The sequence below is a fragment of the Amblyomma americanum genome, chromosome 9 (assembly GCF_052857255.1).
Source record: "Amblyomma americanum isolate KBUSLIRL-KWMA chromosome 9, ASM5285725v1, whole genome shotgun sequence".
Taxonomy (NCBI): Eukaryota; Metazoa; Arthropoda; class Arachnida; order Ixodida; family Ixodidae; genus Amblyomma; species Amblyomma americanum.
In genome coordinates this window covers 138,426,268-138,445,187 of record NC_135505.1, presented here as the reverse complement: position 1 = coordinate 138,445,187, position 18,920 = coordinate 138,426,268, and the positions used below count along the sequence as shown (strand labels likewise).

The 18,920-nt window shown below is 47.8% G+C and overlaps 2 protein-coding genes across 2 annotated transcripts; both read left to right on the top strand.

The window, feature by feature from the left end:
* The first annotated feature begins 5,634 nt into the window (after positions 1-5,634).
* On the top strand, positions 5,635-9,281 carry LOC144103728 (uncharacterized). The gene is made up of 3 exons (XM_077636384.1): positions 5,635-5,789; positions 7,159-7,407; positions 9,245-9,281. The coding sequence occupies exons 1-3, from the start codon at positions 5,635-5,637 to the stop codon at positions 9,279-9,281; spliced, it is 441 nt and encodes a 146-aa protein (XP_077492510.1).
* Positions 9,282-11,069: 1,788 nt separating this feature from the next.
* LOC144104582 (large ribosomal subunit protein uL1-like) lies at positions 11,070-14,640 on the top strand. Its single transcript, XM_077637680.1, has 5 exons — positions 11,070-11,113; positions 11,377-11,532; positions 12,987-13,135; positions 13,705-13,877; positions 14,387-14,640. The coding sequence occupies exons 1-5, from the start codon at positions 11,109-11,111 to the stop codon at positions 14,555-14,557; spliced, it is 654 nt and encodes a 217-aa protein (XP_077493806.1). The 5' UTR covers positions 11,070-11,108; the 3' UTR covers positions 14,558-14,640.
* Positions 14,641-18,920: the final 4,280 nt, after the last annotated feature.

Here is an 18,920-nt window from a genome sequence, read left to right as displayed (position 1 = left end):
ATCCTGTAGCCGAACATTCCGAGGACTCAGACCACAGAATAAACTACAAAGAAACCAGCATCCTCGGGACCGAAACAAATTACCACAAAAGGCTCCTTCTGGAATCCTGGCACATCCAAACCAGCCCGAACAACATGAACCGCACAAAAAAAAACCTGCCCCCAGTGTATGCCCAGGAACTTCGCTCTGCAACTCAAGAAAAAATGTCGCCATTGACCGCCTCCCCACAGTGCGACAACATGACTCACAGCCTTAACCGCCCCCTCCTCCCCCACGCTTTTCGGATCACAGCTTTTGTTCCTTTGAACCCCCTGCTACTGCCCTGTCACCCCTGATGAAGGAGCCGAGCCGGCTTCGAATCGTTGGGTTAAAATTAAAGTTCTTGATTGGAGATGTGCAGTTTATTCTAAAGAAAAAATACTACGTGCATGATGAGGCGTGAAGCTTGAATTCGTTTGTGGTTCACAGGCGCGCCGCTATAGTGTGGGAAGCTTCCGTTTCATGTCGCTATAGTGTCTGCTTCTCGTGCCACCCTGGGTTTCGGCAGCGTGCTACAACCGGTAATTCGCGATGAGGCGAGTCGTGCAGCAAGGAAAACTGGAGAGGCAGTTACGTCACAATATTTGATGCCGTTTACTCCAGCGTTCTTCCTACTCTGATACCCTAGGCGCGCATGCGCAGCAGACGACGCCGCTTCGAAAGCGTCTAACTTCCGGCACACTTTCCGGCGTTCACCTCGGATAGGGAGGGAGGAAGGAAAATGTATCATGTATCATTCCTCCATGAGAAGCACCGAATCGCGGCGGCTGCGTTTTCATGGAGGCAGAACGCTAATAAGGCGCCCGTGTGCTGTGCGATGCCAGTGCACGGTAAAGATCCCCAGGTTATCGAAATGATTCCGGAGGCCTCCACTACGGGCACCACTTTCTTCTTTTATTCTTTCACCACCTCCTTTATCCCTTCCCTCATGGCGCGGTTCAGGTGCCCGCCGATATATGAGACAGATACTGTGCCATTTCCTTTCCCCAAAAAACAATTATTATTATTATTCCATGAGGCACGTTCACACTGGCCACTCGTGAAAGGCGCGCGACGTACGCACATTCGGCACAGAAGGGGAGCCCCCAACAAGTCTCCAACGGCCCTTTTGGCAAGGCAGTCGCTCGCTCACCGATTTCTTGCGACGCGCGACAAAATGTCGCAGAACTCGAGCAATCCGCGGGGCAAGACAGCCCTGTCACGTGGCGCTAATATCCGCGCTCTTGCTTCGGCGGGAAATTCAAGCCACTTAGCACGCCCGTTCTATATCCTCTGCAGACCCGAGCAAAAGTTCTGCCTGTCCGCTTTAATTCAGACGGATATATAAACATTAAGAGGGTTTCAAATAGGGCTAGTTGGTAGTTAACATGGTCATACATAATCGGAAACTAAACATTTTGACAGATTTGCCTGTCTGGTTGGGTTTGAAGACTTATGATGGGTCGGATGAACGAACTGGGGTACCCATTTTTTTTTTTGGGGGGGGGGGGGGGGGAGATTGGGGACTACTCGGTTCTTTTCGTTTCTTTTTTCTTCATGCGAAGAACATATATGGCGTCGGCTCTCTTCAATAAAGATGTAATGACAGATGCCTTGTGGGGAGGCCCGATGTGCAAAATCGCCAATTTTTTCTTCTAAACTGGCTTTGCACGTGACGAGCACCTGCTACCCATGGCGGTCACAAGACACAGCCAAAAACAAAAAAAAAAGAAAAACAGCTCTATTCCTTCCCCAAGCACAAGCCAGAAGCAGAAACGCGTGTGCATTCCATACATAAAAGGCGTGAGCGAGACGGTGGTTCGCATTCTCGGTAAAGAAGGTGTGCTAACAATGCACAAACCGACTACCACCATCGGACGCCTTCTCCCCCGCATCCTCGGAACCGAAGCAAATTACCACAAAAGGCTCCTTCTGGAATCCGGCCACATCCAAACCACCCGGAACAACATCAACCGCACAAAACGAAACCAGCCCTCAGTATATGCCCAGGAACTTCGCTCTTCAACTCAACGAAAAAAAGTCGCCATTGACCGCCTCCCCACAGTGCGAAAACGTGACTCACAGACTTAACCACCCCCACTTTCTCCCCCCCCCCCTACGCCTTTCGCATCCCAGCTTTCGTCCCTTTGACCCCCTTGACCTCGCTAGCTACTGCCCTAGTCACCCCTGATGAAGGAGCTGAGTTGGCTTCAAAATGTTGGGTTAAAATTTTTGGTTAGAGATGTGAAGTTTATTATGTCACACATAATTTCGCTTTTGAAATGACTTGGGACAACAACACAGGTGCGACACAAGCCCTGGTGGTATATCATATCTCGGCGGTTCAATGAAAACACAAAAATTTAGCAATCCTAGGTCCAATAATTCTTCCCTTACAAGTTTTCTCTATACTCTCTGCTACGGGCCTCTGGGTGTACATAAACATACAACATTGTTTGATGGCGTAATTTAGTTAAATACATGCATGACTGAATGCGCTTGTAAGAGAAATCTGGTTACGACAAACTCACCAACTAGCGAGGTCCCTCGAACCACTGCTATAATTTCACACTTGTTGAAAAGCTGGCTACGTGTAAGCTGGCTACCTCCAACGGTACATGGGTGCGTGAGTCATGCGTTTGTTAAAGAATTCCTCAAAAGACAAACGTGCATTATAATATACGCGGGGTCTGACGAGGCTATGAAAAAAAAGCATTCGTGTCCAAACATCTCGCTACAGCGGCCGCATGGCTCCTTCTGCTGCATGCGCTGTTGCTGCACACACATATATATATATATATATATATATATATATATATATATATATATATATATATATATATATATATATATATATATATATATATATATATATATATATATATATATATATATATATATATATATATATATATATATATATATATATAGTGGAAGCAGTCGGGGTTGCTCAACGGGCCAGTGAAAACTTGCACAGTGAAAAGGTCACAACTGGTTCGATTATCAAGGTTTATTCACCAACGGTTTCAGACGGTGGACAGTCCTTCATCAGGGTTAAGTCAATCGGACCAGTTGTGACCTTTTCACTATATATATATATATGACGATATATTCGTGTCTCAGTCATAAAATTTTAATGAAACGTTGAGAGAGATATCAGAGTTGTCTGGTATAGACAGTAGGTCATGCGTGCATGTAGTACATAGTACATGCATGCTGCCTTTGTGATACTGGGACGATTATTGCTACTAATTTTCCCTGATTGACGATTAAAGACATGTTTTTGGTGATTGGGTTACTCTCACTACGCGTCGCTAGCTAGAAGACGCGTATGTGTCCTTGGCCTTTTCTTTCCATGTGTCAGTAGAGTGCAGTATGTTACATGGTGGGACGAACTCGTCGCGGCAGCCAGAAGAAGGAATCTGGCTTTCGGTAGCGCCATTCATCCTGCACACGCCGCTGGGTCTGGAGACGCTGGCGTGGCTGGCACCACCTCAAGCATTGAAGCACGGGCGCATGCAAAGGCACCACTGGCTTCGTCGTTAGTGCCCTACAGCTTTCAGGGCTTTCAAAACCGCATTACGTACGCCTGAGCATGATCCCTACTTCTGTTGCTCACACCCTTTTACCGTGGGCGGCGCATTTCACTGCAGCTCTTCCTCCTTTCGAGATAATTCGTGGCACCACCCTTCAGTTTTGCATTGCTCCACTATCTTCATAACCTCTTCCTTCCATGGTTTTCAGATTCAGATTCAGACCATTTTATTCCTTTCAGTTGAAAGTGGAAGACGAGGCAACAGGCATGGAGCCTGACAAGGCCTCGACTCCCATCTTTAGTTCGGAGCAGGCAAAACTTCAATACATTTGCAGGAATTTCTCCTGATGAAACGGTGTACACACAGACATAAAATATATGAGCATAAAATGCTGGCTGTCGATTAACGCAACGTTCGAAAGCACGTCAGAGGATCCGCGACAACACACTGGCGAGAAAAAGAAACCGCTGGATAACATGTTGACAGAAACATGAAAAAAAAAAAACTTTTTCGCAAGAGTGGTGATTTGCATGGGCATATGAGTGCAGCTATATACATAAGATATCATCAGTGATCATTATGAATGCTTTGTACTGTAATTTGAAGGGCTTTAATGGTAGCGTAATATCAATGAAGGACTCATGATGGTTAAATAACTTTGTTGCTTGATAATCAACATCCTGTCTCCCATAATTTGTTCTCACTTTTCTTGTTTTATGTGTACGGGTTCGAAAGCTATAGTGTGGCGATATATCTGTAAATCTAGTGTAAAGTTTTTTTTATGGATTAATTGCATCAGTTTAGAGTAATACACTTTGTTGTCCGGTTCATCGTCACCACCAGCCTGACTGCGCCCACTGCAGGGCAAAGGCGTCTCCCATGTGTCCACAATTAACTCCGTCCTTTGCCAGCTCCGGCCACCGTACCCCAGCAAACTGCTTAATCTCATCCGCCCACCTAACCTTCTGTCGCCCCCTGCTACGCTTGCCTTCTCTTGGAATCCACTCCATTACCCTCAAGGACCAGCGGTTATCCTGAAGGGTAACGGAGAGGATAAAGATGTTTCCCGAGGTAACCACCCTGCGGCTACGCATTCATATATGCTCTCACCGTACCCTCCTTCCAGAGTAACCAGAGTAATCAATAGACGTTGGGGGAAAGAACAATGATGCTGAATAAGGGATGAATGCTACTGAGGAACCAAGCTCAGGCAGAATTGAGTGTATATTTATATACTCATCTTTCTCTGCCGCATTACACCTTCGTTTCGGTTCACTGTTTTTTGACCGAATGCTACCTTAAATGCTCCTATAGACAGATACAACTCCAGAACGCAGCGGCTTTTCCCCATCAAAGGACTGCCTCCCAGCAATGGCGTCGGCCGATTCTCATGACCCTGATAGCGTTACAAGGCAGGTAGCGGCGCCAAAATGGAGAGAAGAGTGTATCCCCGACCATAGAGAGAAGGAATCGGCCGACGCCATTGGCTGGAATGGGGTCCTTTGACGGGCAAAAGCCACTTCGTTCTTGAGTTGGATGCGACTCTAGTCAGGTCGATTCGCTACGCACGTTCCACAGCTGCAGCGAAACTATAGAAGACGAAGAAGACCTAGCGCTAAGGAGACGAAGAGCAGCCCGCTATTGCTATCATTTGGCGCCACCACATTTGGGTTCAGCCACAGATCTGTTTGCACCGCTGTTCAAAATGTCCTGATAGAATCTCACCGACTGCCTTGCTAAGTGTTTCAACGTTTTCTTTTCTATCAATTATTACATTTTGACTAAATCATTAATATATTTAATCACTCTCTTTATTATTATTCTTGAAATATTAAAATCAAAACACTCATCCCTTTTCTGTTCATGACGAAAAATTCACCGGTGTTATGCTCCCAAGTGCTTTTCCTTTTTGTTAACTGCGTTCAGGTGAATAGCCACCCGATTATTGGCCGATCCCTCAGTGTGGGTATGTGCCATCTTTTGATAGGCTAACAACAACAACAACAGAAGAAGAAGCTGTGTGTGCTATCGGTTGCACTGTCGGCTGTATCAAGGGCCCCGCCGGGACCTATACGCCAGGATGAGCTACCCCGGAGCCTACCCGTATAGCGGCGACTACGCCGCGGTACTGCAACCGCGCTACCAGCACCCTATGATGATGGACCCTAGGATGATGGGGATGTACGGGCCAACCATGCCCTACTTGGACGGTCCGCAGCACTCCGACAACCACACGTGAGCCGAGACCACACATCTCCAAGCCACTGAATGTGCAGTTTAGCCTGTTGTTTGCATTTTTCTCTGTCGCCATGCTATGGGGAACCTGCGCTGCCAAGGTGGCACTGCAACTGTTCCATTCGGTGACTCAAAACTGCTTTTGTCAGCCGCTTGGGCCGCTGCAAACGCGAGAACACATTCAGCGCGATTAGATACCCGCGTTTGGCTGACAGCATTCACTGCCTAGCGTTTCTCGGCGCAGATAGCTGACGCACGGCACATGCGCCTTCGACAGAGCGCGGAGGCTCACGCCGATAAGCCCCTGAAGGTTGCGCGGAAAAGTACTATGAGTACTACCCAAAACTGCTTGCTCTTCTCGCTAGGCAGTGTGTTATGGCGCTGCAATCGGAACCTCAAACTTCAGCGCAAGTTCCCCATTCCGCAACAACAAACAAAACTTCCCCATTTCATCTTTCGTTCCGTGCACTTTTACCCCTGCGTCCCCATAGCAACGAGGTTACTTAACCCTGCGGCCAGAGCTCTTAAGTTGCTTTTGTGCTGAAAAATATAACGCACTATGATAAACTGCTTGTCAACACCAGTGCGATAGGGTGGCCCGACAGTAAGCGGTATTCTGGCTGGAGTGGAAGATCATCTACATCTAATATCCCCGCCATCATCACCGTCAGGTCACGCCTGTGGTGATGTACGATGAAGACAAGGCGAACGGCGTTTACATAAAGTCAAAATACATCATAGCCAAAAAATTCACACGGGCACCTAATCATCTTATGTGTTGACAGTGAGATGGACAACATCATTTTCTTTCAGCGAATGGAAATTCTTCGCTACACTGACGTCACTTCTCTCTTGAAAAAGACATAGCGCATGAAGACAGGACAGTGCAGAGACAACACAGGACGAGCGCTAACATTAGCGCTCGTCCTGTGTTGTCTCTGCACTGTCCTGTCTTCATGCGCTATGTCTTTTTCAAAAGTGATGCACCAACAAGCCCAAAGTTCCACCCTATTAAGTCACTTCTCTCGTCCCAGTGGGAATCATCTGGTAATGTGACGCCCTTCAGCAAATGGGCGAGTTTTATGACCGACGACGCACCTTTCCTGATGAGGCCATGGCATTAAAACGCTGCTTTCTGTGATATATCCGAAAATAATTCCTTTCAGATGAACCTGGAAGTGGGAGCTCTCTACAAAATTGCCGTATAAGGTCACGTAGTCCCGAAGGCCCTAGATAAGGCCACAGTGAACTAGAGTTAGGATGGGGAAAACATGGAAAGGTGTGGTGCAGCTCCAGTTATTTCTCTTAGTAGGCCTTAGTAGGCAAAGCCCGAACGTCTCCATTCTCTTTCTCCCCGTGGACTTTTCAGTCAGAACCTGCTGTTCTACATCTGCTCGCTGTCGTTCATGTGCCTCTTCGTGGTGGTCATGGTGTACTCGGCCATCGAGATGAGACGCCGCATCCACGAGCTCGCCACGGACGCCCCCAACCGGACCGCGTACGCCACCGTCTTGAGCTCGACCACAGAAACGACGGTCCGTCCGTTCCGCTGGGATACGGGCATTGACAAACTGCTCGACGATAGCGACGATGACCGGCTGGTTCCAGACCAGAAAGGGTGGGTGTGCCCATTGCAACGCAGCAAAGTCTATCCGCAGCGTAAGCTAACTAATGTGGTCACGGTGTTGGGCGGCCACGTTTCCAAGAGGAACATACGCCACAATACAGCAAACCCATTTTCCCTTCATCTTCTGTTTTGAGACAGACTTCCCGCACAAGAAGTTGATGCGGCGCTGACGGAACGCGACGAGTTAGCGTCAGCTGCATGTGTTAGAATGTAACAAGATAATGCGTTGGGGTTTATTCGCGAGTTCATTTAGCTGTAACAGTTGCTGTTTGGTTTTGGTTTTATGGCGTCACGTAGGGACTCAGTTTATGAGGGACTTCGTAGTGGAAGGCGCCGGATTATTTTTGACTACCTTGGGCTCTTTAACGTGCAATGACGTCACTCAGCAGACGGACCTCTAGAATTTCGCCTCCGTCGGAGTGCGACTGCCGTGACCGGGATCGAACCCCCGTCTTTCGGGCCATCAGCTGAGCACCAGAACCACTGAGCCACCGCGGCGGCTACAACGACTATTCAACGTGTCTTGTGAGCCATTGCCAATTGCTACGTTCGATGACTCAGCAATGTAATAATGTGTTATATGACCTATTGGTCACGTGCCGTTGCTTTGGGATTATGTAATTTCTTGTGAACGACCACTGCCAGGCTGTCTATAGTTACCAGGATGTCTGCCTGGTACACAATAGAGTGTTATGAGAATCCTACACTGCCAAGCGATAGGGCACTGGCGAGCTAACAATACAGCGGAGTGCTGTCATGCGTTGCTAATTTTCTTTTGGTGCTCTCTATGTATATTACATTTAAAAAATTGGCGGTGGTTTAGCTCTGGTTAAATCTGGAGTGACGCGATAGCTACAGCTGGCAGAGTGGAACTTGGTCACGTGACCAACCACGTGATCAGCCACTGCGCCGCTGGCAGCTGCTCCGCACCACGTGACCACGTGGCGGCGCCGCCACGCCGCGCTTTTACGATCCTAAGTTGGGTATAGGCTAGATGCTGGTATATGACGAATATTTCGGAAAATAGTGCGAGGGATGAGCCATACAAGATAAAATTGAAGACCAGCACTGACTCCGGACTGACATGGCCGTTATAAAAGCGATGCGATTGACACGTGCTATTAATGGGCCTTCATTGTCTTATGGCCACCAGAAGTACAAGCAGTCAAAAGTGATGGTTTGATTTATGGGGGTTTAACGTTCCAAAGCGACTCAGGCTATGAGAGACGCCGTAGTGAAGGGCTCCTGAACCACCTGTGGTTCTTTAACGTGCACTGACATCGCACAGTACACGGTCCGCTAGAATATCGCCTCCATCGAAATTCGACCGCCGCGGCCGGGTTCGAACCCGATTCTTTCGGGCCAGCAGCCGAGCGCCATAACCACTCAGCCACCGCGGCGGCTTGCAGTCACAAGTGAGACTAGCCGAGCATATCGATCGAGGCTTACAATGAATGTTTCGAACATCACCAACTAGGTCAAATCTAAGAGTTAATTAAAGCCTTTCCAGCTTCACTGGACACTATTGTGCGCTGATAAGCCAAACAAAATGCGGAAATTTTACTGGTCAATTTCATCGCTTCTGAAACGTGCCTGTCGACAGTGAACGCCACTTTGCGTTCAGTGTTTACTGGCACGCGTCTTATTTGATATGCGCTGCTCTTTGTAATATGCGCTTTTCCTTATTTCCACTCCGTTTAAAGTGGTCCAGCGAGCCACAGCCGCTGCAACACATAGCGACCGAAAAAAAACATGACTCGATCGCAGGTCATCTCGCGCGATTTCTGAATTTTTACAAGCCGAAATGCATGCTGTGACTTGCAAGCAGATCTTCAGCCACTCTTGCATCCTCACTGAAGAGCTGACAGACACCGATAAAGAGCGCCCATGTCTTTAGATTAGTTTGGTTTATGAGGTTTATTGCCCCTGGGCGACTCAGGCTATGAGGGACGCCGTAGTGGAGGGCTCCAGTGATCTGGACCAACTGGGGATCTTTAACGTGCACTGGCATCGTACAGTGCACGGGCCTCTAGCATTTCGCCTCCATCGAAATGGGACCGCCGCGACCGGGGTCGAAACCGCGTCCTCGGGGTCAGCAGTCGAGCACCATAACCACTGAACCACCGCGGAGGCTCCATGACTTTAGAATCACACACTGTATGCATAGCTACGTGTAGCGCACAGTGTATGCATGGTCGCGTAGTTAGACTGAGGCTATACGTATAGCATACAGCGTATGCATGGTCGTCACGGCATAGTGAAAATTGTCACAAAATGGTCGGGAAAAACGCCGGATTTGTGTCAAATTAGATGGAAAAATGTGTAATTAGGCGTAATTAACACTTAAGATCTCCTAAAGATGTATAATTTGGGTATCGACATAGTCACGGGAACGGTGTGACGTGTGACAAGCAGTGCAACTTTCTGGAAATCTGGCACTGATTGACAGGTGCTGCGGGAAAGACCGTCTATGGCCACGCGTCGTGCTATGCAAAAAACGTGAGCAGTCGCCCTTGGGCAGACGGTGTGTCAATTAAGATGCCCCCTCGCCGGGCTGTGTCAGCAGTGGAACTTCCTGGAAGCGGCTTTCGCCTCTCAACACTTTAGTTGTCAAAGTGTCTCGTAAATTTTTTCTTCTAAACTGGTTTTGCACGTGACGAGCACCTGCTGCCCATCGTGGTCACAAGGCACACACTTTGCGAGCCAGACCAGAGACACGTGCGCCGGTGAGGTATGCAGACAGGGGTTACGTTTCCCAGTACACAGAGGCGGCTCTGGAGGCATCTAAGAAATTTAGGAAAGAATGTTGGGTATTGTACTGCGCAATTGTTGAGCGGTGCGGGGGTGACCGGTTGCGGAGGGGGGGGGGGGGGGGGGAGAGGCTCTTGAAGGAGCCTGGCGACGTGCTGTCCTGCATTTAGTTATCTACATTTTCGTTTCTTGAAGTATAGGGCAGCGAAAAAGAACTTGAGGCACGTTTGACATTTCTTGGAATTTCGCTCAGTGCGTGTGTTTTGAGAAAGTTGATAAGTGGATTGCAAAAGTGTGAAACGCGGAGCTAGCGCGTGAAAGAAGAAACCGTGCCGTCCCGCATGCAGACGTCGCTTCCCCGCCACGAAGGCGTTCTTCGAACTTGCCCGTCTAATCTTCCTGCCGCTGCCTCCCGCCAGGAAACTACAAGATGAGCGAACACGCCGAGGTGAGCCCAACACTTACGGGGCACGCATGGGGGTATACTTAGGGGTGTACGCATGACCTGTACCGGTGTCATCGTGGCCGCCATCTTTGGAGCCATGAAACACGCCGCTTTTTCTAGCCTGCTTATTGCCACCTGCTCCGAACTGCCCTGTGGAAGCAATGCCCGGCGTTCCATCATTGCACCCGCGACTATACTTGCGAGCCGTCTGCAAGGGACAATTTCTAGAGAAACCCAGGTCGCCGTCGGTTCCGCAACAACCTAGACACAATCGCGCCGTGAGGGAAGGGATGAAGGCGGGAGTGAGAAAAAAGGGGGGAGAGAAAGAAAAATTACGTCACGTAATTTTCTTCCACCAGGGTGCCTAGGGTGTTTTAAATCACGTGGTCAACTCAGGCACATCGTCAGCGCATCATCAGCATCATCTACTCGGGCTACACAGATATTCTTCATTTCTCACGTTTGTCGTGGCAGAGTGCGCGTCGACGGTCTCAGCATGAGGTATGTAATCCTTTCAATCCTTGTCGGAAAATTAGCTACCAAGTTGCATTTGTGCTCTTATTGATAGTGTAGTTCTTGCTGTTCATGCAGCTAACTTTATTTTTTCGATTTACCAACTTTATTTCTTATTTGCGAAGGTTTTTATACTAAGCTCTTGAAATGGTGGCCGCCTCTTGCTAGCGCGTGATCTTCACTTCCACGCATGCTGTTGCGAAGTGATTGAATTGAAGCGGTCTAATAATTTTTCTGCTTTTCTTGTGCAGCTCGAAAGTGAGCAGGGACACGCTGTACGACTGCGTCAACGCGGTCCTGCAGGAGTCGGCGCGCAAGCACCGCAAGTTCCTCGAGACCGTGGAACTCCAGATCGCCCTCAAGAACTATGACCCTCAGAAGGACAAGCGTTTCTCGGGCACCGTCGAGTATGCCTGCTCTTCGAACAGCATCGCACGAAAAATTGACCTGAAACGCGCAGCCTTTGGCGTCCCCATCGGGCTAGAGCCCGCTTAACGTTAAGCCTAGAATGCCATTCGAACCGGCTTCGCAATATTGCCATTGTGCTTGGTTGAAATTTTAGGGCAGATTTTCGAGACGTTGGGCTTAGCGACCGTTCTCGTATGTCTGACGCCACAGCCTGTAGCGGTACAGGGAGCTCGGTTCTCTGAATGAAGCCGGGCGGACAAAAACCCAGGGTCTTAAAGCAATGGGGAGGTGTTCCGCTTCGGCGGCACCAATAACTTGTCGACTGCTGGCGACGCAAGGAGACTGCCGACAGTCGTATGTATGGCTGGTGCGCATGTTGCGTTACGAAGGCGGCGGCTTTTATATCCCCTCCCGTTCAGGCGTGCATCATTGCAGTGACGACTTTAGCACTGGGCAATGAACTGTATCGCTGATTAAGCCTGTGCCATCTCCGAGCATGGTGCATGCACGAAAGGGGTGTTCTTATCTTAACGCGTTCGGGCATTGCTCGAGATCCATTGACTTGTAACCAAAGAGCCAATTTGGCGCTTTGGGTTGCTTTCCAACGAGTTGGTAGCATTTTTTTTTTCATTAAGGGAGGGATGAGTCTTTGTCAAAATTTCTAAGAAATTGCTTTTTTTATGTAGTGCAAATGTTTTTCAATGGCTCAGTTAGTTTGAATTATTAGTGGTTTTGTGGTTCACATTTGGTTCTTTGTTACAGGCTGTTAGACAAAAAATGCTTGCATTATTTGAGACATTTACAGAACTGCATCATCAGAGTCTCAGTTTGTGTGGTGATGCTGTCTTGGCGCAGTAAAAATATATTTAAAAAAATTTGAATAGAACATACAAAATGGTTTGACTGGTAATTTACTAAAGCAACAAATTCGTTTAGTGTATAATGTGAAAGCCAGTAAACATATAGCATCACTGCCCTACTCCCAAATTGATACTAAGCTAATTTCGATTGCCCAAAGCAAAATCGGAGATAGACATAGCCTGTGTGCCCTTAGAGTCATGAGAAAACTCCTGTAGCGTTAGCTGCACTGCTCCATGTCCTTCTAGGAAGGTATCGAACAAAACTTCTAACGGTGGTGGTTGGGGAGCAGTTTTGGCACAGCAATCACATGAAGTGGAACATCATCTATTTGTTCTGTACTTTGGGATTGTTTTGAGCATGGATATTCTGCAGAGACGGTCTTTATGCAAACAAACTGTTTGGAGAAGGACTTGTTCCCAGTTCTTCGTGGTCTCTTAGGACCCACATCCCTTTTTAAGGCGGAAAGAGGTGTAGGTTGTACTTGTTATCTATTATTGGCTTGGCAATACTGGTAGTGCCCCGTTGAATGCTTATATGCTGCTGCTGGTTAACTGTTCATGTGTTGCTCATGAAAGTTTTTTCCTGTCGACAGGCTGAAGCACATCCCCAGGCCCAAGTTCCAGGTGTGCATTCTTGGTGACCAGCAGCACTGTGACGAAGCCAAGGCCAACAACCTGGCCTGCATGGACACAGAGGCTCTGAAGAAGCTGAACAAGAGCAAGAAACTAGTCAAAAAGCTTGGTGCGTTTTCCCCGCTTGCTTTTCTAGTGTCCGGGGGGCCTGTCTGTGTGTATCTTGAGCTAGGAGATTGCCGCTGCCGCATTATCAGGAAAGCGCTTCCAGCCACATGTTAGTAGCAGTAACTTTTTTTTTGCTTTTATAATTACGATGTGGTGCTGGGATATGGAGGTGGTGTGTCTTGGGAAAGCTTTTTTTTTGTCTGGTTTTCTGATGTAGGCAGCTGTCTAGGACCAACATCTGATTCTCTACTTCGTTTTGTCGCTGTCCTAAATGAGGCATAGGCCTTGTTCGGTGTTTTCGGCAGCCATGCTACCAGAGTGATGACTTGAAATGCATGTATTACCTGAAATGCTGGTGATATGACACACTTGGTCTGATCTGGTAAGCCTTTACAGAAGCCAGGGGCGTAATCAATGGATTCTATTTTACTCACTGTAAGGGATGTGCAAGGGCTGCAACGACCCCACATTGGCTTCTGTTTAGTCGGCTGTCTTCTTTCTGTGCTGCTAGTATCTATGCAAGTCTGCCTCGGTCTTGGCTGACTTGTGCCTTTCCCTTCCCAATTGCAGCCAAGAAGTACGATGCTTTCATGGCGTCCAAGTCGCTCATCAAGCAGATTCCCCGTCTCCTGGGTCCTGGTCTGAACAAGGCGGGCAAGTTCCCCACGCTGCTGACACACAACGAATCTATGATGGCCAAGCTTGACGAGGTCAAAGCCACCATCAAGTTCCAGATGAAGAAGGTATGTTGCCTTTCTATTGATTTAGTCTTGTAGTGAGTTGGTGGACCCACATGCCTTGTTTAGCGCCAAGCATGCACATGCATGAAGAAGCAGCAAGGTTTACAAGATGACGCAAATATATGCATACCACACTTCCCTCCTGGCGATCGCTTTGCTACCAGGCATTATATGAGGTTTAGAGCTTGGCTGCAAGCTAGGTTAATGCCCTCCCTTGTGTGGATTCAAGGAAAATTTTTTACATATATCTGACAGTCTCAAAACAGTATCTAAACGTTAAAACCATAGTATCACAACTATGATATTTTTTGCACATTGATTAGCTTGTAGGTTTGTGGCATTGTGTTGGACTAGCAGTCCTAACAGTTGTATTGCCTATGATGAGTTTAGCACTGGGCAATGAATAGTTTCATTGATTACTTGTGCACCCTCTGAGTGAACTGGACATCCTATTGCACTTCTTGGTGTGGTTTGTGGTGTTCACTGTGGAATACTTTTTTTTTTCTGTTCAGGTCCTGTGTCTCGCGGTTGCTGTGGGCAATGTCAAGATGAGCCCTGATGAGCTGGCCCAGAACATCAACCTGGCCATCAACTACTTGGTGTCCATGTTGAAAAAGAACTGGCAGAACATCAGGTCTCTGCACATCAAGTCTACGATGGGGCCCCCACAGCGTCTTTATTAAGTTTTGGCTTTTTTTTTCTGCACCTCCAGCCAGCTTGTTTTGCGGCTGGGTGGTTGTGAATAAAAAGGCTCTTGTCATATTTATTACTCTGCTGTGTCCTTTCCATGTTGTATTAATCTGTCAGAATTGCTCAGAGAAGCAGGCTTGGCAATTGTCAGAACTGAATTTGTAAGGCTTTGAGTGTGTAGTGCCCTTGTATTAATGTCAACTTGGGTTGCTTGTGGCAATGTTTTGTGAACCATAACCGAGGTGCAGTGGCCAGTCTCATTTGCTGATCATACTGTAGTAGGTTCAACAAAAATTTAGATGGTATAGGTAATACTCGCGCCATCTTGCTTAGCCATTTAGTGATATAGTGACTGCTGCACCAGGTAAGTTGGCAAGATAAACACATCTCCAACCAAAACCGAACGTGCGCGAAATTCTTAGGTCTGGCAATCGGCATTATTAGGCGTTGAAAAGATGTCAGAATCGGCGAACGTCCCTAAAATCTGAAACGTAACTTCGAAGCAGGCTTCTCCGCTCTTAGATCAACTTTGGAACGGGATGAGTTTAATACTGAAAGACAATTTCAGTCGGGCTCCTTCTGGTTAGTGATGATCGCGTCGCACATGTCTGTTCTGATTTAACCCAACGCTACAAAGCCGACTGCTCCATCATGGGTAACAGGGCGGGCAGTAGCTGTGATCTTTAGGAACGAAGGGGGGGTTGGGGTAATGCTGTGAGACACGCACTGTGGAGAGGCGGTCAATGGCGACTTTTTTTTTTCTGTTCCGTTGAGCGCAATCGGGGGCTGGTTTTCCTTTGTGCCGTTGATGTTCGGGGGGGGGGGGGGGGGTTTGGATGTGCCAGGATTCGAGAAGGAATCTTTTGTGGCAATTTGTTTCGGTTCCCAGGATGCTGGTTTCTTCGAAGTTTATTCTGTGATCTGAGTTCTCGGAATGTTCGGCTACAGGATTGCGCGCTCCGGCGAAGTTGCCGACGTTTTTTTTTCTTTTTGTTGCCGAATTCTTTGAGAATTTTGGTTTCGCCGATGTAGCTCGCGTCGCAGTCGGCGTAAGGAATTTCGTAGACAAATGCCTTCGGCTCTTTCTCTCCGCGACCCGTCTTTGAGAACAGGTCGGCAAAGCGCAAAAGTGTTTGTCGCTTTGTGCGCCACCTGGAGACCCCCTTTTTTCAGTATTCAGGCGATGGTTTCGCTGACACCTTCGACATTAGGTAGAGTGACGTATTTTGGTGGTGGCGTTGGTCTTTGGCCCCACCATTCTACGGCCTGCCCAAAGTCAACAAACCTGGGATCCCTTTGCGCCCGATTGTGGACTTCCCGGTGTTCCCACTTCGCTCGTGGTCGGAATACCTTTTTTCGCCCGAATCCTGGAAAAATCCAGTTTGCGCACAAGCCCACAAACACTGTTGCTCTTAGCCCACCTGTTCCCAAAGACCGGCCGCGGAGAGAGAGCCCAAGGCATTGTCTACAAAATTCCTTGCGTCGTCTGCGACGCAAGCTACACCGGCGAAAGCAAAAATCTCAAAGAATTCGGAAACAAAAAAAAACGACGTCCGCAACTTTGCAAGAGAGCGCAATCCTGTAGCCGAACATTCAGAGGACTCAGACCACAGAATAAACTACAAAGAAACCAGCATCCTCGGGACCGAAACAAATCACCACAAAAGGCTTCTTCTGGAATCCTGGCACATCCAAACCAGCCCGAACAACATGAACCTCACAAAAGGAAACCTGCCCCCAGTGTATGCCCAGGGACTTCGCTCTGCAACTCAACGAAAAAATGTCGCCATTGACCGCCTCCCCACAGTGTGACAACATGACTCACAGCCTTAACCGCCCCACTCCTCCCCCACGCCTTTCGCATCACAGCTTTCGTTCCTTTGAACTTGAACCCCCCTGCTACTGCCCTGTCACCCCTGATGAAGGAGCCGAGTTGGCTTCAAAACGTTGGGTTAAAATTAAAGTTTTTGGTTGGAGATGTGAAGTTTATTATGTCACACATAATTTCGCTTTTGAAATGACTTGGGACAACAACACAGGGGCGACACAAGCCCTGGTGGTATATCATACCTCGGCGGTTCAATGAAAACACACAAAAATTTAGCAATCCTAGGTCCAATAATTCTTCCCTTACAAGTTTTCTCTATACTCTCTGCTACGGGCCTCTGGGTGTACATAAACATACAACATTGTTTGATGGCGTAATTTAGTTAAATACATGCATGACTGAATGCGCTGGTAACTGAAATCTGGTTACAACACTCACCAACTTGCGAGGCCCCTCGAACCACGCCTATAATTTCACACTTGTTGAAAAGCTGGCTACGCGTAAGTTGGCTACCTCCAACGGTACATGGGTGCGTGAGTGATGCGTTTGTTAAAGAATTCCGCAAAAGACAAACGTACATTATCATATACGCGGGGTCTGACGAGGCTATGAAAAAAAAAAGCGTTCGTGTCCAAACATCTCGCTACAGCGGCCTCATTGCTCCTTCTGCTGCATGCGCTGTTACTATATATATGACGATATATTCGTGTCTCAGTCATAAAATTTTATGCGGAGGCAATGAAACATTGAGAGAGATATCAAAGTTGTCTTGTATAGATAGTAGGTCATGCGTGCATGTAGTACATGCATGCTGCCTTTGTGATACTGGGACGATTACTGCTACTAACTTTCCCTGATTGACGATTAACGATATGTTTTTGGTGATTGGGTTACTCTCACTACGCGTCGCTAGCTAGGAGACGTGTATGTGTCCTTGGCCTTTTCTCCCCATGTGTCAGTAGAGTGCAGTATGTTACATGGTGGGACGAACTCGTCGCGGCAGCCAGAAGAAGGAATCTGGCTTTCGGTAGCGCCATTCATCCTGCACACGCCGCTGGGTCTGGAGACGCTGGCGTGGCTGGCACCACCTCAAGCATGGAAGCACGGGCGTATGCAAAGGCACCACTGGCTTCGTCGTTAGTGCCCTACAGCTTTCAGGGCTTTCAAAACCGCATTACGTACGCTTGAGCATGATCACTACTTCTGTTGCTCACACCCTTTTACCTTAGGCGGCGCATTTCACTGAAGCTCCTCCTCCTCTCGAGATAATGCGTGGCACCACCATTCAGTTTTGCATTGCTCCACTATCTTCATAACCTCTTCCTTCCATGGTTTTCAGATTTATATTCAGACCATTTTATTCCTTTCAGTTGAAAGTGGAAGACGAGGCAAAAGGCATGGAGCCTGACAAGGCCTCGACTCCCATCTTTAGTTCGGAGCAGGCAAAACTTCAATACATTTGCAGGGATTTCTCCTGATGAAACGGTGTACACACAGACAAAATATATGAGCATAAAATGCTGGCTGTCGATTAACGCAACGTTCGAAAGCACGTCAGAGGATCCGCGACAACACACTGGCGAGAAAAAGAAACCGCTGCATAACATTTTGACAGAAACATGAAGAAAAAAAACTTTTTCGCAAGAGTGGTGATTTGCATGGGCATATGAGTGCAGCTATATACACAAGATATCATCAGTGATCATTAGGAATGCTTTGTACTGTAATTTGAAGGGCTTTAATGGTAGCGTAATATCAATGTAGGACTCATGATGGTTAAATAACTTTGTTGCTTGATAATCAACATCCTGTCTCCCATAATTTCTTCTCACTTTTCTTGTTTTATGTGTACGGGTTCGAAAGCTATAGTGTGGCGATATATCTGTAAATCTAGTGTAAAGATTTTTTTATGGATTAATTGCATCAGTTTTGAGTAATACACTTTGTTGTCCGGTTCATCGTCACCACCAGCCTGACTGCGCCCACTGCAGGACAAAGGCGTCTCCCATCTGTCCACAATTAACTCCGTCCTTTGCCAGCTCCGGCCACCGTACCCCTGCAAACTGCTTAATCTCATCCGCCCACCTAACCTTCTGCCGCCCCCTGCTACGCTTGCCTTCTCTTGGAATCCACTCCGTTACCCTTAAGGACCAGAGGTTATCCTGAAGGGTAACGGACAGGATAAAGATGTTTCCCGAGGTAACCACCCTGCGGCTACGCATTCATATATGCTCTCATCGTACCCTCCTTCCACAGTAACCAGAGTAGTCAATAGACGTTGGGGGAAAGAACAATGATGCTGAATAAGGGATGAATGCTACTGAGGAACCAAGCTCAGGCAGAATTGAGTGTATATTTATATACTCATCTTTCTCTGCCGCATTACACTTTCGTTTCGCTTCAATTTTTTTTTGTCCGAATTCTACCTTAAATGCTCCTATAGTCGGATACAACTCAAGAACGCAGCGGCTTTTCCCATGAAATGACTCCCTCCCAGCAATGGCGTCGGCCGATTCTCATGACCCTGA

Bases quoted from the DNA above. Each gene is read 5' to 3' on its own strand.
- LOC144103728 (XM_077636384.1), top strand. From the start codon at position 5,635: ATGAGCTACCCCGGAGCCTACCCGTATAGCGGCGACTACGCCGCGGTA. The intron at 5,790-7,158 runs GTGAGCCGAGAC...TGGACTTTTCAG, and splicing joins CAGCACTCCGACAACCACAC to TCAGAACCTGCTGTTCTACA. The intron at 7,408-9,244 runs GTGGGTGTGCCC...ACTTGCAAGCAG, and splicing joins CTGGTTCCAGACCAGAAAGG to ATCTTCAGCCACTCTTGCAT.
- LOC144104582 (XM_077637680.1), top strand. The intron at 11,533-12,986 runs GTATGCCTGCTC...TCCTGTCGACAG, and splicing joins CGTTTCTCGGGCACCGTCGA to GCTGAAGCACATCCCCAGGC. The intron at 13,136-13,704 runs GTGCGTTTTCCC...TCCCAATTGCAG, and splicing joins GAAACTAGTCAAAAAGCTTG to CCAAGAAGTACGATGCTTTC.